Source organism: Erinaceus europaeus, chromosome 8 (genome assembly GCF_950295315.1).
Source record: "Erinaceus europaeus chromosome 8, mEriEur2.1, whole genome shotgun sequence".
Lineage (NCBI taxonomy): Eukaryota > Metazoa > Chordata > Mammalia > Eulipotyphla > Erinaceidae > Erinaceus > Erinaceus europaeus.
This window is the reverse complement of record NC_080169.1, coordinates 52,026,727-52,048,928: the sequence shown is the minus strand read 5'-3', so window position 1 is coordinate 52,048,928 and position 22,202 is coordinate 52,026,727. Positions and strand designations below refer to the sequence as shown.

The 22,202-nt window shown below is 33.3% G+C and overlaps 1 protein-coding gene across 2 annotated transcripts in view; it reads left to right on the top strand.

Annotated features, from left to right (window-relative positions):
• CASD1 (CAS1 domain containing 1) overlaps positions 1 to 22,202 on the top strand; it is a 59,923-nt gene that overhangs the window by 22,682 nt on the left and 15,039 nt on the right. For both annotated transcript variants that reach the window (XM_060196217.1, XM_060196218.1), the window contains exons 5-13: positions 1,014 to 1,076; positions 7,239 to 7,283; positions 8,406 to 8,529; positions 9,928 to 10,142; positions 12,382 to 12,804; positions 13,738 to 13,827; positions 16,522 to 16,641; positions 17,375 to 17,531; positions 21,277 to 21,356. In XM_060196217.1, coding sequence (XP_060052200.1) covers positions 1,014 to 1,076; positions 7,239 to 7,283; positions 8,406 to 8,529; positions 9,928 to 10,142; positions 12,382 to 12,804; positions 13,738 to 13,827; positions 16,522 to 16,641; positions 17,375 to 17,531; positions 21,277 to 21,356 — 1,317 coding nt within the window. The remainder of the gene's footprint in view (positions 1 to 1,013; positions 1,077 to 7,238; positions 7,284 to 8,405; positions 8,530 to 9,927; positions 10,143 to 12,381; positions 12,805 to 13,737; positions 13,828 to 16,521; positions 16,642 to 17,374; positions 17,532 to 21,276; positions 21,357 to 22,202) is intronic.

The following is a 22,202-nucleotide window of genomic DNA, read 5'->3' as shown; positions in this document are numbered from 1 at the left end:
GACAACAATGGTGAATTCTTCTAAATACTGAGAATACGTTGGAGATAAAGATAGAAATGTTCTAGACCTAGTAGAGCTTACATGCCATTACAGTTTTCTACAGACAAAGTAGGATATACAAGTAATTAACTAGGAAAACTGGGATATTAGTTTTATACAGAGCCAGAAACTGAAGTAATTGTTCTAGATTGTTTAAAGTGAGGTGTCATGGGTAGTAGACACTAGTGAGGCCCACTGGAAGAGGTTTTTTTTTTTTTTTTTTTTTTTGGTTTGGTTTGGTTTTAGCATTATAAGCAGTAGGAATAATAGATGCAAAGTTCTGGGGAGAGAGAAATATATAAGACATTCCAGAAGCTAAAGATTTAAAAAAAAAAAAAGGGAAAAGTAGTAGGAAAAAAAGTGGCAGGATGTCTAGGCAGAAGCCAGTCCTGCACTTTGTCAGCAATTTTAAAGACTTTATTATTCTAAAGACATTTTAAAGTTCTTGAATATTTCACCAGTGGTATGGCAGGGTCAGATTTCAATGGTTTTAAGTTTAGAATGTTTAGAGTAGTTTAAAGGAAAGAAAAGTAAATACAGAGGACAGGTGGTAAGCACACCCAGTAAGGTGTAAACATTATCAAGCCACCTGAGCTAAAGTTCCCCACCCTCTACCACCTGCTCCTCCATCCTTACCTGCAAGGGGGAAGCTTGACAAGTGGTGGAGCAATGCTGCAGGTATCGATCGTCTCTGTCTCTTCCTCCCTCACTATCTCTCTCTTACCTTCTATCAAAAACGAGGCAGGGGAAGGGGAGACCACTGGGAAATGGTGAAGTCCTGTAGGTGATAACCCTAGTGGTGGGGGGAGAAAAGTAAATACAAGGACAGTTGTAAGAGTCTTGCCAGATTGATATGGAAGATCAAGTTATATGTGCAATGTTGTATTTTCCTTTATGTACTCTGTAAGAGATATGTCAATAGTAATATTGATTTTGAATGGTCAATATAATAATTTACTTCACTATTTTCTTAGGATTTTCTGTGGCATCCAGAAGTTAATGGTTCTATGAAGCAATGTATCAAAGTATGGACTGAGGTCTGTATTTATAAATATAGGCCTTTTGGGTTTTAAACAACAAATTTTAAAAGTTTCTTAGCATTTATTGTTTTTCTCTTTACTCATCTGTCCCACTCTCCTGTACTTTATATCAACCTACTTAAGAGCAACTAAGCTCTGCTGGATTAATTCTAGTCACTTGACTGAGAAGAGAAATTATTGACTCATTATCTTTGCTATCACCATTCTAAACCGTAAGTGAATACACCTATCCATTTGTCAGCTAAAAATTTCCTTTACAGCTGTAACTCATTTAACTCAAGCCTAAGTGACCTTTCTTGCATAATAAACATTCTTGAGCTTCATGCTATGTGCGCTTAACCCAGTGCGCCACCACCCAGCCTCCATAATAAACATTCTTTTGAGTATTTTTCCACTTTATTCTTCAAAATCATGCTCAAATAAATAATAAAATTTTTAATAGCATGTTTTTTTCCCTTTGTCACCCATATGTGACCCCCAAATAGCTCAACTTGGTTTAGCTCATAATGTTTGAAGATAAATTAGATATAAACACATTCTAACCTCAGAAAACCCTCACATTTTTTCAAGTTCACCTAGAATCTTCACAGTAATTTCCATATGTAACTTCTTGTCTGTCATTCCTTTAATTAAGCCTGTACTTCCTTCTGTATGTATGTCTTTGGGGTGGATAAAGTAATACTCAATTTTGTTTTCCATGTTTTGCTTCGTTACTTGTATTGCAATGGCATTTTCTTTGTTTTTTTCACAGTAAATGTTTAATACTAAAATCACATCATACAACAAATAGGTTTCTGTAATATCTAATGGGAATGTTTTCAATGTTTCTACTTTCTATTTATTTGAGAAAACAGCTTAAGTATTTTTTTTAATATGTAGGCAATTTTTAATTCATCTTTCTGGTAAATTGGGGTCATATATAATGGTATCTTGTTATTATTGATGTTTCTAAATGTCAAGTACAGAATAATGTTATTTATATGTTTCAAGTGATTTAAACCTATGTTTCATATTTACACTGGGTCTGAAAATATATCCATTAAAGTCCTAGAAATTCAGTTTTTAAAAAAGCATTAATGTAATGTTATTTGTACAGCCTGCAAAGTCACAGGAAACCTTGGTTACTAGCCTTGAAATATATTGTATATGCAGGTGCACAGTTCTTATTTACAAGAACCAATTTTAGGGGTGCTATGTTTTATTTAAAATTCTCTATGATTCTTGAGGGAAAGGAATGATTCAATTTACTAAGGTAAATAAATGACTATAATTATTGAGATTTAGTTTATTGTTTTTATTCAAAAAAGTATATGTATGTTCATGTATTTATTTTCTATGAGCTACTTTTGCTATTTTCAATAAACTACTAGACCCTGAAAATACAAGATCTGTTTTTACTATTTATCTACTTTTGTTGGTTTTTGCTAATGATCGGGAATATGGCTAAAAATTAGCCCCATCTCAGTCCTGTAACTGATTGCTTAGTTGGTAGTGACCTTTATGGGGAATGATAGAGTACAGTGAAGGGTAGCAGCAGATCAAATAATAATGACTGAAAGTACCATGAATAGAGGCACTTAAAATGAGGATTTGTTCATATATAGACAACAACGTAAGAAAACTTTATAGAAGAGATAATATTTCCACAAAAACTATAAGTTAGGATGAGAAAATACCTCACTTGGATAGTGTGCTGCTGGGCCATGCGTACAGCCCAGGTTCAAGCTTGGCCTTCACCATATTGAAGGAAGATTCACTGCTATGTTCTCTCATTTTATCTCTCTTTCTCTCTCTCTCTCTCTCTCTCTCTCCGTCCTTCACTCCCTCCCTACTCAAGCTTTATCTTAAACCAGCAAGCAAAAAAACAAACAAACAAAAAAACATAGACAAACAAAAAAATCTATAAGTTAGAACATATTGCCATGGGGGGGGCATCTAGATTAGAACTTGCATGTGTTTGGAACTACATATGCTGGAGTGATACTCTGGGTTTCTGTCTCATGCTTTTTCTTTGTGAAAGTAAAAAGAGAGATACAAGGATGGACCCTGGATACCTGCTTGAGCATACACAATACAGTGCACAATGGCCCAGGTCTAAGCCTCAGCTCCCCACTTACAGGGGGGAATGTTATCTACAGACAGTGAAGCATGCTGGAAGTGACTTTCTTTCTTCCTATTATCCCTCCCTCCTCTCAATTCCTCTGTCTCTAACCAAAATAAATAGATAAATATTAAATTAAAAAACAAAAAGAGAGAAAGGGGCTAGGCGGTGGCGTGCCTGGTTAAGCACACATAGTACCACCATGCACAGGACCTGGGTTTGAACCCCTGCTCCCTACCAGTAGCGGGGACACTTCACAAGCGGTGAGGCAGGTCTTCAGGTGTCTATCTTCTTTATCTTTCCCTCTCTCCACCGCCCCCCCTCAATTTCTCTCTGTTCTATCAAATAAAACTGAAAATAAATAAATAAATAAATAAATAGTCACCTAGAGCTGTGGCTTCGTAGGGCCAGTACTGAGCCCCTGTGATAACCCTGAAGCCCCCCAGCAACCCCCCCCCCAAAAAAGTAGAAAAGAAGGATGTGTTCATTAACTGGAATAGAAGCCAACGGGCATAAAAGAAAAGTTGAATTTAAAAGAATCCACTGTTACCACACAGGTATTTATAAATTATCTACCATATTCCAGATACTAAACTAGATACTGTTGATACCCTGTTAACTTTGTAGAAGTTCTGGATGAATGCTAGGCTTAGGTAATTAAGAAAGCGGTAATTAATAGTACCATAATAGAGGTAATATGTGTGTTCAGCCAGGTACACCACTGCCTTGTCCTTGACCAATAGTAGTACTATAATAAGGGAAGTGTGACGTACAATCGGGTTTTTGAGGATCAGACAGACATAGTTGTAAATTTTAAAGTTTTCAGGTAAAGTAATTTTTTAAATGATGTCCTATGAGGAAAAAGAGATTATTCTGGTTTGCATTCTATCAGGTGAGCTCTTACTGCCCCCTCCAAAAAAAAAAAAAAAAGATAAAAGATGGATTATTCTATACAAAGAGAATAGCATTATGAAATGATGTTGAGGATAAAGTTTAGTGTATTTAGGAAATAACCAGTAGTTTAGTGTGTCTAGAAGTAAAGTACTCCTTTATTAATCTTTGACTTAGGCTGTTAATTTTTGTCTACTTCATTTCGAGAAAGTTGCTAAGATTCTAGGATATAAATAGTATCCTAAGCTATATTTAGGAATAAATTTATTTTAATTAATCTTTTTAAAAAAAAATTCTAAATATGGCTGTATTTCTTAAAAAGAAAATTGAGTTGACTCCTCTTTCTCTCTCTTTTAACATGGCCTTCCTTGCACAGGAACAGTGAAAAATTACTTTTCATTCATTCAAATAGACTGAGAGAAATACAGAAAGGCAAGACACCACAGTACCTCTCATGTGATACAGGGACTTGAACCTGGATAATACATTCACCATACCCAGTGAACTATCTCTCCAGCCCCAGGGTTGAATTTTGATATTAGTCAATATTGATAGTTTTTGTCAGGAGAGTGTTGAGCTATGTGTAGGGAGAGGTAACAGTAAATTAACTAATTATGAGTAAGCCTGTAATTTGCGTTTGACTCTGTTGGTGAGTGGTAATCATTAAGTAATCAGAACAACCTAAATAGATTTGAGAAATTTGAACATGGAGCAAGGTGACATTTGAAGCTATATAAATGGAAGAAATTGACTAAGTAGTTTAAAAGTTGAATAAGAAAGTTTAAAAATAGAACTATCAAAATTATATGAATAAAAATTATATTTTATTACTATAAAGTAATAAAAAAGCAGGACTATAATAATACATGGGGAAAAAGTTTTTGAAAAATGTGGATATTGAATAATTATTTTAGAAATTAGATAATGTAGAATGGAACCACAGAACTTCATAAAGCAGAGTTTATTAATGGACTGTCAGAGTTAAGGGCAGTTTTAGTGCATAGTGAAGCTTCAAATTAAAAAGTGATAAAGTAAAAAGACAGTAAAGGAACTGGCATAATAAAGGCAGATGCTCTTCCAAGTAGTTTGTTGCTTAAGTATGTAGAGTAACTATTTCAGACCAAGACAGGGCTGAAAGTACTTCATTTAAGATATAGAGTTGACTGAATCATTGTAGTCTGGGGGAGAAATGGAGAGTAGGGAAGGAGAACAAAGTTCATAACATGAGAGTTGAAGGAGATGATTTTTTTAAAACATAGTTCTAGAAGTAGAGAGAAGATGGAATGTAGATACAGAGGAATGGATTAGCTATTAAAAAAATAAGGTTATATTTTCCTTTCATGAACAGAAGACAGATTGGGTGAAAAAATTGCATACATACATATATATGAGAATGTGAGAAGGAAGATAAAAGTACAACAGCCAGATTAATTCTGTTTACTCTGTGAAGTTTAAGAATTAGACTTTATATTGACAGTGAGGAGATGGAAAACAGAAGTCATATGTAACGAAAATAAAATTTTTTGTAACCACTGTGAAAAAGAGAAAGCAAGCCACCTAAAAATAAAGTTTCACTAACATAACAGTGTATATAAGAACACTGATATCTCTGAAAGAAAATAGATTAACTGTGTTATTGTTTTCTCTTTGTAGTGTTCTGCACTGAGCTCGTTAACTTTATATTGAGACAGCATTTATCATTTTTATTTTTACATATGAGTCAGCGGTTCTAATATAATTGATTTTTTTTTATTATTTTGAGTTGGGCTTTTGAGCAAGGAGGGCTTCATACATGTGAAGTAAGTGCTTTCTTACTTTACCTTGCCAGCTCCTAATTAATATTTTGCTTATTTTAGTTCTTTCATGTGCACATGATTGTAATGTAAAGTCTTCTATGTTATGGGAAGTGCATTGAACACAGGGTTAAGAAAACTTAACAATATCCTATAAACATTTCTGATAGTATATAATGCACTCATGTCTATTTCAAAGGGGGTAGAAATCTATATTAAAATGAAGTGATTAAGGAGAAAGTACTTATATATTAAATTAATATTAATTGCATATAGTAAGGCTTTCTGCTAAATGTCTCCTTGGTTTTTTTTCTATCTTGTGGTCATAGTAAATATGTCATAATTACCATAATAGTTATCAAAAATAATAATAATGACCCAGTTATTTTGGATTATCACTTTTGGATTTAGCTTTTCTAAGAGATTGTGTTCTTATGGTACTGATATTGTATCTTAATACTGAGTGTATCCTCTAAGGACCTTGGATACTCTTTAATTGACTGAAAAATTTACTCAATTCAGAATAATATTTGACCATATCAACCTGTTGTCTGATATATGGCATGAAAAGATTTTCTGCCATTCTGTAAGGAGTTTGGGGGGTAGTGGTTTATTTTGCCTTACAGAAGCTTTTTAATTTGATGTAGTCTCACTGGTTTGTTTTTACTTTTGTTTTCCTGGTAAATTGACTTGGGTCATTGACAGTAAAACACTTAAATTTGAGTTTGCCAATGTTTTCCTCGAAATAGTAGACAATTTCTGATCTAACATCTAAATCCTTGATCCATTTGGAATTTACCTTTGTGAGGGATGAGATGTAGTGGTACAACTTTATTTTTCTGCATGTTTCAGTCCAATTTTCCTAACATCATTTGCTGAAAAAACTCTCCTTTCTCCATTTAATAGTCTAGACCCCTTTGTCAAAAATTAGTTGTCCCTACATGTGGAAACTTGCTTCTTGGCTCTCAGTTCTATTCCACTGGTCAATTTATCTATTTTGTGTTCCCAAAACAGGCAGCTTTGGGTACCAGTAGCCCTACAATATAGCTTTGTATATGGGAGCATTGTGCCTTCAGTCTTGTTCTTTTTCTCAAAATTGCTCTGGCAATTCTAGTTATTTTCTGTTTCTAGATAAACTTAATTTTCAGTATTTTTTAAAATAAAAGGATTAACCATGTAAGCCTCTGTCATCTTTAATATCCAGTTAACCATGTAAGGTTTTAAGCATTGAACGTCCATTTTGTAATTATAAGAATACCATAAGACATAATAGAATATTAAGGCACAGGTAAGTAAAATTAAAGATAAAATTAAGTGATTTCTTGAATTCCTGAACTAGATATAACAGTATTACTATGATTTTTCTTTCTCTAGGATTCTGCTACAAAGCCCCATGTGATTGTAGCAGGAGCTGCCACAGTAAGTTATTACTTGTGTTTTTATATAATGGTTTTTGTTTGATACTTACAGACATGCTAAGGAAAAGTAAATTTAATTTCAGTAGAATTATTGATTATATTTTAGTTCCTATTTCTATTATAGTTAATTATATAAAAGTTAGAAAGATATGAATGAACTTAGAAAATTTAATATTATAAAGAATTGGGGGGGGCATGTGGTGTTGCACCTGGTTGAGCGCACATGTTAGAGTGAGCCCCCGTCTCCACCTGCAGGAGGAAAGCTTTGTGAGTGGTGAATCAGGGTTGCAAGTATCTCTCTGTCTCTCTCCCTCCCTATCTCTCTCTTCCCTTTCAATTGCTGGCTGTCTCTATCCAATAAATAAATAAAGATAATACCACACACACAGAAAAATTAGTCCATACTCCCATAGGGATAAAGAATAGGGAAATTTCCAATGGTGGGAATGGGACACAAAACTTTCATGGTATAACTGTATGGAATTGCACTCCTATTGTCTTTCAGTCTTGCTAATCATCACTAAATCACTAATGAAAATTTTTAAAAGACAAGCTGATGTAAGTTATTAGTAGTATTAGATACATAAGATTACAATTTAATTTTGAATGTTATACATTGAAAGTTAATTTTATATCAGCCTTTTTAACTGCCTGTATGTATTTGACCAGATTTTATTCTAACTGAATAAAAATAAGAATGATCTGGGATAGCCTTTGTGGAGGCCTGGTTGTGGCACACTCAGCTAAATGCACACTTTACCAAATGCAAGGAAACAGGTTTGAGTCCCCACTTCCCATTTGCAGGGAAGATGCTTCACCAGCCATGAAGCAGGTCCGCAGATATCTATCTTTTGCTCTCCTTCTCTGCCTCCCTTTCTTCTCTTAATTTCTCTCTGTTCAATAGAAAGAAAAAATAAGAGAAAAAGAAAAATAGCCACTGGGAAAAATGGATTCTGAGTATGGGCACCCAGCCCAAGCAACAATCCTTCCTGATGTCAATTAAAAAAAAAAAAAAAAAAAAAGAATGGAGGGAAGAAAGCTTTTGTTACAATAGAATAAATTAGATACTTTAACTTTTCAGTGATGAATATTCGATTAATCATTAATTTCTACTTTCTCCTAGTGGTCTATCAAGATACACAATGGTAGTAATGAAGCACTTACCCAATATAAAATTAACATTACATCTATAGCGCCACTTTTAGAAAAATTGGCAAGGACTAGTGATGTTTATTGGGTCCTACAAGGTAAGTAATGAGTAATAAAAAAATATCTTTGTCTGTATATTCTGAGGCAAGAGATTTTACTTTCCCTGTTTCTAAAGGCAAAATTATTGCCTTATAGGCATAAATACTAAAATAAGATTTGTAAAATTAGATTAGATTTGAGTTATTTACTTTTCTTCTTTAAACTTAAGAAACAGGTTACTAGCAAATGTAATAATAATAAATAAAAGTATCCATTAAGGAGCCTCATCTGCGAAGCTGTCTGCAGAATATAATGAAGCAAATAAGTTCTAAAAACAATTAAGATTTAGCTTTAGAGAAATACAGGTTTAACTACATGGCGAAGTAAGTAGTAAAGGTAAATGAGATATTTATCTCTGATTTTTATTTCTTAGAAAGTATATTTTGAAGATATATATTCAGAAGATAATTATGTCTTTCATATTATTATACTCACTGGAAATATACTTTTAAATTGACAGGATTTATTTAAATTCATACCATCAGCTTCTACTTGGTAATGAAATTCTCTTAGAGAAAGTTGACATAAGATCAACTCATTTCAGGAGTTTATTGACTGCCCATTATCTAATATCTAGCACATTATGAGATGCCTAGGGTATTTTAGCAATTTAAGGTGTTTGTCAGAAACTCTTATGATTTCTTCCAAGATGAATGTCAGATTGTGAAGAATAACAAGTGTGCTGATCATCTGTTCTGTAGTCTTTATTTTATTTACAGCTTTATTATTGTCCTTTCACATAGTAAGACAAGAAATTATTTAAATCATTTATGATATTTAATGGAGCTTAGCCCTCAATAGTACCACCTCCTAATTAAATGAAAAAAGTTTGCAAAAGTAAGCAGTATCCAGGTATGGGGCAGGGGATTGTCATTTAAGTCAGTCTACCATAATCCAGAGTTAAATCCCTATCACCCAACATTCCCCAAGTTTTAAACTCTTAAGACTTCCTAGAATATAAGGATATTTGCTAAAAGTAATATACATAAGAAGGGAAAAAGATAAAAGTCCTTTAAGTTTGAGGTAGATATTGATTCAAAAATTAAGTATATAATGGGGAAATTAAAGACCCAGGAGGTCATGTAGGGGTTGAGCATTGAGCTTGCAAGCTTGAGGTCCTGTGTTTGATAACAGTCATTGCATATACCAGAGTAATGTTCTAGTCACCTGTCTCCCTCTGTGTCACTGTCTATAATGTGAAATAAAATAAATATCTCTTAAGTTTTAAAATATTAGGAAGTTTATTATAAATAGACACCTTTAATTTAAAATGAATTATTAGATGCCTAGAATCATCTGATCTTCTACTTGAGAACATGAAATATCCACTAATTGCATGATCACAGTTTCGATCAGTATTTTAATGAATTCTTTAAAAATATATATTTCTTATGCAGATCCAGTTTATGAAGACCTGTTAAGTGAAAATAGGAAAATGATCACTAATGAAAAAATAGATGCCTACAATGAAGCTGCAGTCAGTATTTTAAATAGTAGCACCAGAAATTCTAAATCAAATGTTAAGATGTTCAGTGTTTCCAAATTAATTGCTCAAGAAACTATCATGGAATCTTTGGATGGCTTACACCTTCCTGAATCCAGTAGAGAAACTGTAAGTAATTTTTTATCTATCCCTATATATCTAACACTATAATATAAAATTTACTTTTTTATTTTTAATTATATTTATTTATTTATTGGATAGAGACAGCCAGAAATCGAGAGGGAAGGGGGTGATAGGGATGGGAGAGAGACGGAGAGACAGCTGCAGCACTGCTTCACCACTCGCAAAGCTTTCCCCTACAAGTGGGGCCTGGGGCCTCAAACCTGGGTCCTTGTGCATTGCAACATGTGTGCTCAACCAGGTGCACCACCACCCAGCCCCTATAAAATTGATTGATTGTAGCTATAAGTCTAAATATTTTATTGAAGTCTTAATTTCATGTATTTATTTTTTCAGGCATACATCTAGAAATAATTTTGTTTTGTGGGGGTCAGGCAGTAGCACAGCGGGTTAAACGCATGTGGCATAATTTTGTTTTGCATCATCCAACTAAATATAGTTATAAGATAAATAGAGAATAAATATGAGAGAATTTTCATGTACTTTAAGAAGTAAAGTGGTGGGAGTAAACAAAATCTCATTTACTGGGTGCTAATTTTGCTCAGTGTACCTTATCTCATAAGAAACTCTCAAGTTTAAAATATATTCATGTTTGGAAGCTACTACTTTGTGTTCTTATGTTAAATATTAAACTTACAAGATAAAGCCTCCATGAAGAATACATTATAACATGCAGAATAGTTTTTTCCCTTATAATTTTTATACTAACCATTATTAAAGATACAAAGGAAATACTAGAAAAGAAATCCAAATTGATTGATAGAAAGGGATTTTAACTGAAATATTAAAAAAACTGAATAATTATAAATTTTCCCACATAGCATATCAATATTACCGAGAATTGTTGTTTTCTTATAAAGTAGTGATCCTAACTTACCCAGCATAAATGTTTCCATTCCTCTCCTGGAGAAAAGTGTACCTGTTTACAGATACACATGCAAAGCTCTCTATGAGGGACTTTACTTAAAGGACTTTTTCTACCTCCTAGGTTTGTTAAGAACCTTGGCTAGATTCTATAGTACATCTGTAAGAATACCAGGCATAAAATATCCTGAAGTGTGAGGACTAAAAGAATGAATGCTTTGAACATTTAGGCTTAAGTAGTAGTGGACATAAAAGAGTTCAAATGGTGCCTTAAAATTGAGGTGAACTTAAACCATAAATTTTATTTAAAAGAAAACTATATTTGACTAAACTATCAACTCAGTAGAATCTTGACGATTTAGTTGTAATATTTTTAATATGATAAATTCATGTTGAAGAATCCACATTCTATTTAACATTAGAAATCTTATAAATGTGGGCTGGGTGATAGCACAGCAAGTTGAACGTACATGTTATCATGCACAAGGACCCTGGTTCAACCCCCTGGTCCCCACCTGAAGGGGTAAGGCTTCACAAGTAGTGAAGCAGTGTTACAGGTCTCTCTCTCTCTCTCTCTCTCTCCCCCTTTCTATCTCACCATTCTCTGTGTCTCCATGCAAGTAATTTATTAATTAAATTAAAATCTTATAATTACAGAATCCTAAGTGATCCATAGTAAACCAAGTGGAAGGCATATTGTACATTTTGTTAGCTAAGAATTTTTGTTGTTATAGCAGGTACTTTACCTGGCTGACATTTTTAGAGACAGAGTGAGAGAATTAAAACTTTTCCCAGTATCATTGTGCTGGGCAGTGCAGACTTGGGTCTCATTTATGGCAAAGCAGCCACCTTCCCAGGTGAGCTATATTGCTGATTCCAAGAAGTCATTAATTTTTAGTGCCAGTTATGTTACACTTTGTTTTCACAACTAAAGCCTGGGAATCTATCTAAGTATCCTGGTATCTTCTGTATTGAAAACTTTCTAATTAAAATTCTTTGATCCTTGACAACTGTCAGTACACTTTAACTAAAGATTAAAATATGTTAACAGTCAGTATTTTTTCATGATAATAGAACACGGAAGAGTGCATTCCAAATGATAAGAATAATTACTGTTTCCTGTGTATGTTTTATGGGTCACATTATAATATAAAATTTTTATTATGGACTATAGTCTAAGAAGTTTAAAAAACTGAACTACTATAGATCGAATGAATTTGTATGAGCATTTGAAAAATGATAGCAAAAAGTACAAAAGAATTTGGATACAGTGCTATAAAAGGCAGTAGTATTCACAAGAGAACATTTCATGTGAAATACATTACTGACAAGATAATAACCAAATAACTTGATTTGTTCACAGAGTGCAATGATTCTCATGAACGTGTATTGCAATAAGATTTTGAAGCCCGTAGATGGTTCCTGTTGTCAACCTCAGCCTCCTCTTACTCTCATACAGAAGCTAGCTGCTTGTTTTTTCACTTTCTCTATTATCGGTTATTTAATTTTTTACATAATTCATCGTAATGTTCATCGGAAGAATAAACCATGTACTGATTTGGAAAGTGGAGAGGAAAAGAAAAATATTATCAATACCCCTGTGTCTCCTTTAGAAATACTTTTACAGTCTTTCTGCAAACTTGGCCTGATTATGGCTTATTTCTATATGTGTGACCGTGCAAATCTATTTATGAAAGAAAACAAATTTTATACACACTCAACTTTCTTTATTCCAATTATCTACATCTTGGTTTTGGGAGTATTTTACAATGAAAATACTAAAGAGGTAAGAGTCATTTCTTTTTAGCTTATTAATTAGCCTTATTTCATTACAGATTTTAGATTAACAGAATAATTTCATTTATTATGTCAGAATATACAAATATGAATCTAAAGGAGGGTTAAGGAATACTCAACTGTGCTTCACTTAGTAGACTCTTAATACTTTTCAAAACAATTTAGAAGGAGTTTAAAGAGCTACGTAAAGTTTGTTGGAAAGTTGAACATAATGACCTATAAAAAAGATGTCATAAGTTGGTGTTTCTTTTGTTTGGGAATAGATACAGTGGAGACACTCAAATAATCTTCAAACAGAGGAAACTATAACCAGTTTATAAAGCAAAACATAAGAATAAAATATATATTACACAAGACATACACAAATTAGAACTCACATTATAATGTGGCACTACACATAATATTCTGAATTACTATTTTAACTGCTCAAAATATTTGTGTAACTCCTTTTAAAGCATGATTCATTTGAGTTAATTTAAGAAACAATTTTTTTTATGAGGAGGGTTAATTAGTTCTTTACAGTGAGAATATACTATGGAAAATAATAGGAGTTTTTTTTTTCACAGTAAAGATTAAGAGAACAATAATGTCTTTTCTAACTGAAATTCTAAGATTTTTCTTTTAAAATGGTAAAAATGCCATTTTTATATTCATAGAGATATGTCATAGTTTAAATTTAATTTTAATACAAAAATGCGTAAGTACTTGAAATCTTTTAGTTTAAATTAGTTTTGAAATTCATACTGTGTTAAGCAGTTTTGTTTTATCTGTCAGTAAGATGACAATCAACTATTTTCCTTCCCGGGTTTCTCTTGATAGAAGCATTAACTTTGTGTATCATAAGTAACATTTTATCATACTTAATAGATACTGTTCAAATAATAAGATGAATTTTAAAGCACATTTTTATTCTGTTACACAGACTAAAGTACTAAATAGAGAACAGACAGATGAGTGGAAAGGCTGGATGCAACTTGTGATTTTGATTTATCATATCTCTGGAGCAAGCACAGTAAGTATTTTGAATTTAAATTTAGAAAAAAATGTCACTTTAATATTTCTCACCATCTCTTTTATTCTCTGCCATTTAGAAACCCTTACTCTGACCCAGTCTTTCTGCCTTCGCATTCTTTTCTTACCACTAGATTATTTGAGAAAGTAAAATAAGACAAAAGTTTGTCTTTACTGGTCTAGAAATACTGGTGTAGAAATCTGATGTAGAAAGCTGATAATCATAGAAAGTATTGGTGGGTGTTATCCTGTTGAACAACTAATTTAAAGTTGTTATTATACTTTGCAGATGAATTAATTGTCAAGGATTTAGAAGTAAGCAAGTAATTAAAAAAATCAAATTAGATAACTGTATTTTATATTCAATCCTTCAATGATTTTTAGGAGATTTGATCTACTATTTTTGCACTATACTAGTTTAAAAAACTGATAATTATCTTGCCCCAGTTTTCAGAAAATAAGACTCTGATGAACAACCATTGTAGATCATGTAGAGCAAACAGTATGTCCTAAGTATTACCTCCCTCAAGAGATAAAGCTTTGGTCACATTTAGTACCTGGACAAAATTATTTTTTTCTTCCCCCAATGTAAGGTCCTAAAAGACTTAGGATTCCTTTGGTCTGAAAACTTTTACCTTACATTTGAGATAGAAAATTATACTCAGAGTTATAACATTCCAACAATATGATATTTAAAACAAGCTTTTGAGTACAGACTTTTCAGACAAATTTAAATAGTCAAAATTCAAACTGATTTTTGTAAACTATTTTAAAAATTTAAGAAATTCATTCATTGTTTATTGAACTGTTTTATTTTGTATTGAACTGTTTTATTTTGTACACTTCTATAAAAGTATTTGAGTCAATAATCAGTTGTGATAAGAAGGGAGATTATTCCCTACTCAGAAAGGAATATTTAAAAATTAAATAATAATTAAGAAGGTAAAAAATGCTGGTGAGTTTTAAGTAATATCATTGTTTGAAAATAATGTTATTTTCATTAATCATTAATTAAAATAATTATTGTGATATTGTGGGTTGTTTGTTTAAAGGGTGTAAGGCAGAGGAATAAAGTTTGATTTTCACAGAAATTATATGGCCATGATAGCATCTTTTGGTGATATAATGATTTTCAAGTAATTATTGAAAATTCAAGATTAGAGATGAAAATGTGAGTCAAAGCGTGGAGAGTTAAAGATACTAAGATTTACTTTATAAACTTTGTTTAGATTTTGTAGGATAAGTTATCTCAAATGTAAGTAGAGATAAATACTAAACTCTAGAAATATCTCTAGTTATAAATAAAGGCTAAATTAATTTGTGGGAACAGGGGTTTTACTTTAAGAAAATGCCACTGAGGACTTAATTAATTGCTGACATATTAAAGGTTGATACTATATGAAAACAAAATCAGATGGAAAGAATTAATGGCAGATAAAGTTCTCAAGTCAGTGATTCCAAAAAAGGATTTAAATTATAAAAGGATGAAGGCAATTTTGCATTCTATTATAATCATTTGCCAAGCTAGCATGCTAATATATTTTAGACTATATGTCAATACTTTCTAAATCTTTAAAAAATTATATCCCTGTTCTTCAGCACATGCTTTTTCATTATTAACAGATCATTTGTTAAGATTAATTTACATATCCCAGTTCTTTTTTTAATAGGATTTTGTGGTTAAGAATTGCCTGCATCTATATCAGTAAAGCTTTACTAGCAGAGATCACAACATATTTTGGTTCATTATTCTTGGATATTTTAGGAATTATTCTCATTATCAACTTTTCTTAAATACTATGATTATTTTAGTAACCCAATCATATTTTTTTTAGGAAAATAATGCCAAATGTTACTTTGCCATGTTTTTATAATAAAATAGAAACTCTGTAAAAATAAACCAGATAGCCTGGCAGCATGCAAGTATTAATGTAAACTTTTAAAAATCAATTTATATCAAATGTGGATAAGATCTGTAAAGTTAATATAGAGAGTACAATAGGTTTTGTGTATACAGTACTTTGAGTTCCACTGTGTTTTTTACCTTTGTAAATTTCACTAAAGAGCAATTTTGAAGGATTAGTAAAAAACAGGGCCAAAAGTCGGCCTAGTTAGTAATCCTAATAAAATTGGAATTCTAACTTATTTAGTACTAAAATTTTGTTATTTGTAATACTCAGTTCATGAAAGGTTAAAAGAAAAGGAGTTGGTGGCCAGTGGTAGAGCACAAGACTTGAATGACTGATGTACTAAGTTTATAATCTAGCACCTCATATATCAGAGCTGATGGCGCATCTGGTAGAGCACACCTGTTAGCAATGCACAATGACGCTGGTTCAAATCCTGGTCCTTGCCTTCATCGGGGAAGCTTCATTAGCAATGTAGGAATGCTACAGTTGTCTCTTTCCTTTTCTTTCTCCTCATTTCCATCTCAATTTCTCTCTATCTCTATTCAGAATAAATAAACACAATTTAAAAAAATATCCAAGAGAATTGTCTAGTTAGTGGCAAAACCAGGATTCCAAAATTATACTATTGCTGGAATATCTAACTTTTGAGACTAAATCCTTTCATTGAGCTAATGAATGCCAAATGATAAAGATATCCCATTATCCTTGTTACATGTACTAGTTGTGATAATTCAAGATGCAGTTAGTGCCATAATATATTTTCACTTATTAATTTGTCTTAACAGTTTTTGCCAGTGTACATGCACATTCGAGTTTTGGTTGCTGCATATCTGTTTCAGACAGGATATGGACATTTCTCATACTTTTGGGTAAAAGGAGACTTTGGTATCCATAGAGTATGTCAGGTAGGAATACATTCACTTGTTTTCTTTATCCTTTACATATATAACATACTTTGTGTGTAACTATTGAGAAAATGAAGTATGGCAGAAGACTATGAGGAATTTGAAATTATGAACTAGTACTTTAAAATTCTGTTATTCCTATGTTCTGTGTCTAGTGATTTACAATAAATAACTTATTAGTGAAGGAGAATGTAATTTATATGAGTATATAATAAAAATATGGATACACAAGGGGAAGCATTCCTAATTCACTTTAGCCGTATAGAAGTATACAGAATTACAGAGCACGCTTTGTTTTTGATGTATAACCAGGGGGTAAATATTTAGTAAGTTTCTGCTATGTTCTAGGGAGTTTCTGCACATTATTTTTATCATTTAGAGATAAAGACATAGATTCTGAGAAGTTGAATAACTTACTATTACATAATTACAGGTACAAATCTAACATCAATCTGTTAAAAGTCTGTGTTCTTTGAATGCCATCACATTGATATCTGAGATAACTTACAAAAATCCCAAAGACATTTTTAATTTGAGTAATATTATTTTGTATCTCTGATATGATAGCATAGCTCTCACTTTAATCCCAAATGGGTGAATCTACAATAGCAATAAAATGGACACTTTTTTTTGTTGAAGTAATCTAGTCGCTATTTATGAACTAAAAGAGAAGCTGACTTCGCTTCCCATGCATACCTTCAATGAAAACCATTCTCTTCTCCTTTTTTTATAGGTCTTATTTCGCCTCAATTTCCTGGTAGTGGTGTTATGCATAGTAATGGATCGGCCATATCAATTCTACTACTTTGTCCCTTTGGTCACTGTATGGTTCATGGTCATATATGTTACTTTAGCACTCTGGCCACAAATAATCCAAAAAAAAGCAAATGGTAAATATACTTTCATACTATTGTTAATAACTATTATTTCAATGTACTGAATTTCCTTTTTATTATGAAGGGCTATTATTTTCACTGAGACATTTAGACAGTTTAATTTATGTGTAGTTTTGATATTTTGAAACTTTGTTCTTAAACTGTATCTCTAAAATATTGTACAGTTAAGTAGTTCAAATAACATAGCATTACAGAATAATAATTTAAATTTACATTAATATACTGTTTCAAACTGTATTGTGCACAGTCAGAATGAAAGAAGCTAGAAGACTGAAGGGAAAGCCAATTGGACTTCAAGCTATAGTATTATGCTTCAATCTTTATTTGCTTTATTTGATTACATATATACACGTCATGAGTAAATATTTATTTTCAAAAAGGCTATTTATATAAAGTGAGTTTAAAAACTACTAATCTAATTGATCTTCTAGACAACACTAGGTAGTTACTATAGTTACAGTTAAACAGTTTTACATACAAAAAAACCTAAGTACCCAAAAGGTTGCCATCTACAAGTTTCTTTTTTATTGACTAAGCATAGCTCAGATCTATTTGCAGTGCCCAGGGACCCAACCTGAAACCTCTTGTATGTAAGTCCTGTGCACTACTACTGTTACACTGTCTCCTAGACCTATAAATTTAACATAGCCAGTTACTGATAATACTCAGTTACTTTTAAATTTATTTGTTTTAATTCTCCCTGACTCTCAAAGGTCATGTCATTAAAAACAGAAGCTCCCCCTTTTGGGGGAAAAATTTTTTTTTAAGTTTTATTAGTGATTTAATATTGATTTATAAGATTATCAGACAACAGGGTTATATTTCCACATCTTTCACACCACCAGAGTTCTGTGTTCCCATTCCCTCCATTGGAAACTGTAGTAGTTCTCTCAAGATCACAGATATGGGTTGACTATTATTCTATTAAATCTATGTACCCATTTTTTCTGCCTTGTCTTCCTTCTAAGTCACAACTACCACTTCTACTACTTCTTAGTCCTTCCCCTGCACATCCCATCTCCCCTCACCCCCGAGCTTTTTTTTTTTTTCCTCTTCTCTCTTGGGGAGTTTAGAGCCCTCTGGTCATTTTCCCTTAACATTTACCCCTCTGGGAGTAAGAACCAAAAGTTCTTTATGGAGTGCAGAAGGTAAAAGGTCTGGTTTCTGTAATTGCTTCTCCACTGGACATGGGTGTTTGCAGGTCAATCCATACCCCCAGCCCATGCCTCCGCAGAGGTGAGTTTCTAGGACACACTGGTAAGGTTGTCTGCCTAGGGAGTTCAGGATGAAATCATGGTAGCATCCACAACTTGGAGACAGTGGCTTAGTGAATTTCTAAAGAAATCCTGATTGTATTTTACTGAGTTTTCAGGTGATTTTTCTTTTCTTTTCTTTTTTTTTTCTAGTTTATCAGGAGCACAATCTGAAACAGCTCCTACTCCATAGCTACACCTCTGGAAGTCCACCCTGGAAAGTTTTTTTTTTAATGTATTTGAAAAATCCTAGCCTGAGCAGTCCTTTGGTCTTGTTCGTTCTCTCTCTCTCTCTCTCTCTCTCTCCCTTTCTCTCCCTTCCTCTCTGTAGTTCTCTCATTAAAATAAACAAATAATGAATATAGGAGAATCTCACTCGTGGGTAGAAGTTGAGAAATAACAACAGAAAGGGGAAACACAAGTAGAACTTAGACTGACTTTGGTGTATTGCACCAAAGCAAAGGACTGGGTGGAAGGGAGCTTTTAGGTCCTGGTACATGATGGAGGAGGACCTAGGCTGGAGGTGAAAGTATTCTGCAGAAAGCTGAAATATTTTATACATGTATAAACAACTATATTTACTACAAACTATTAATTCCTCCATTAAAATTAATATTTTAAATGTATTTGACTTGACTATTTCAATAAGTAATATATATATATATTTCCCATTCATTTTGATTATAATGTCAAGTAATCTATGAGGAAAGAATTTAATTGTAGCCTTTAATCAATCCAGTCATGTCTGGACAGTATGTTTAATCTTTGATATAGATCCAGCATATTAACCAAGTGACCAGCGAATACATATAAACTATACACACATAACTTTCTTCTTCTAGCGTTTGCCCTTCTTCCGTAGCCAGTCAACAGCGTCAGGTTGAGCCTGATGTAAAGTTTCGAGACCTCCTTTGAATCTGGAGAGGTGGCAGTCGTTGACTATGTGGGTCATAGTCTGTCTGGAGCCGCAGGGGCAGTTCGGGTCATCTCTGGCTCCCCAGCGTTGGAACATAGCAGCGCACCGGCCATGGCCTGTTCTATAGCGATTGAGGAGGGCCCAATCATAACGTGCTAGGTCAAAGCCGGGTTGACGCTTGCAGGGGTCTGTGATGAGGTGTTTGTTCTTGACCTCAGCTGACTGCCAACTCTGTTTCCAAGAGACTGGAACAGAGAAGTTCAGTGTAGGCATAGGGGACCAGATTGGGTGACGAGACGTCAAGCATTGGACAAGGTGGGCGAAGATATCCGTGTATATTGGCAGGTCCGGTCGAGCGTAGACGTGGGAAATGAACTTAGATGATGCTGCATCCCGACGAATATCTGGCGGGGCGATGTTGCTAAGAACTGGCAGCCATGGAACCGGGTGGAACGGATGGTTCCAGAAATTATCCTCATGGAGGAATATAATTTGGAATCGACCAAGTGGACATGGGGGCTACGGAACCATACTGGGACACAGTATTCTGCAGTGGAATAGCATAATGCCAGAGATGATGATCATAGTGTGGAAGCACTCGCGCCCCATGAGGAGCTGGCCAGTCTTGCAATGATGTTATTCCTCGCGCCCACCTTTGCTGCAGTTTTTATGAGATGTTCGTGAAATGACAGGGTGCGATCGAGAGTAACGCCAAGATAGACTGGCTGGGCTTCATGCCGGATTCTCGTATCGCCAAGCTGCACATTAAGCTCACGCGAGGCCGAGGCATGGTGTAGATGGAAAACAGATGATACCGTTTTTGCAGTGCTAGGGATTTGTCGCCATTTTTTACAGTAATCAGATATCAGACATGTCTTTCGTGAGTGTTTCCTCGAGGATGTCGGACTTTGATGCCTGAGTTGCACAGCAGATGTCATCAGCATAGATGAACTTCCTTGAAGAAGTTTCTGGGAGGTCATTGATGTAAATATTAAATAGTGTAGGAGCCAGATCAGAGCCCTGGGGGAGGCCACTTTAGACAAGTCTCCATCTGCTAGACTTGTCACCCAGATGCACCCGGAATCTTCTGTTTTGGAGAAGAAACACATAACTTAAAATATATATTTGTTAAAATTTGTCTTATGGTTAAAACCTACTCTAGACTTTTTTTTTTTCTATTTGGCATTTTTAACTCCTTAGAACTTCCATATTCAAGCAGTACTACCTAGGTTATATTCAAATATAGGTGTATTAGAATTTCACAGGAAATATTGTTCTAGATTTTTGTTGTAACTTTCTGTAATTGAATCCAGGAAGTATTTCCTTATGTATTTACAGTGGATGAGGTATATAGGATGTCAGATATATATTATATAGCTTCATTTTTAGCAAAAAAATAAAACTAGCTTTTCCTTCTTGTTGTTTCACTTATCATTTATGTTACTTAGATTTATTATGTATCCTATAAGCAGCCTTAAATTATTTTAGGAAGTATAAATGCATTAAGCAGAAAGTAATATGTTTAATGCAAATTTACATTTCTTAGTAAATGAAACATTTTCTCTCTTAGGTAATTGTTTCTGGCATTTGGGCTTGCTGTTGAAACTAGCCTTCCTACTATTATGTATATGGTTTTTGGCATATTCTCAGGTTTGTACAATTTTTTTTTTTTTTGGTTTATATTTTGTTCTAAGTTCAAGTCTATTAAATTATGTGAGAAAAGTCAGAATTTTTTAAGCTTCATTTTTTAATGACTGTAATAAAAATGTCATTCTGTAGTTGACTACTCACTGTAGTTCTTTTGAGACCAATCTACTTTTGTTACCACTGTTTTTGTTGTAAGAGCAATTGAAATCTCTTCCTCTGGCAATTGTTCGAAATCCATTTGACTTGACTCTGATCAATCAAACGTTTATTGAATGCCTCTTCTAAGACACTACTCTAAGTGAAGATCAAAATTCTCTTGACAGAATTTGCAACTTGATTTCTGCATTATTCATTGTATCTAAGTGTTAACTTGAATTTTTCATAACCATATAGAGTAAAAATTTGACAATTAGGAAAGCCAAATTAGGAGCTAAGGATTTTGTATATATGTAGTATGTTTAATAAAAATTGTGGTCATTTTTCTGTGTCTAACCTTTTAGCTCCCATTATGACATTTGAGATTTTTTTCAACTACTTTAGCAGATTGGCAAACCGCTGCCTGCACATCATATGTCAAGCAGACATATTATTTGGGCAGTATGCTATTTATAACAGCATTCTGATTTAAATGCCTATAGTTGTGACTTATCCTGTGGATTATGCCTGTCTCAAAAACTCTATGTCTTGCATCCGGTTGAGGCAGATGCTAATGCAATATAAATTGTATGAGTGAATCCTATAAAACTATTTTGCAGATTCCCATTCTTATTTTTATACTTAGAAATACATGTAGTATTTCTATTTCTGCCTTATCACCAAGGTTATTCCCTGCCCACCATCATGAGAAAT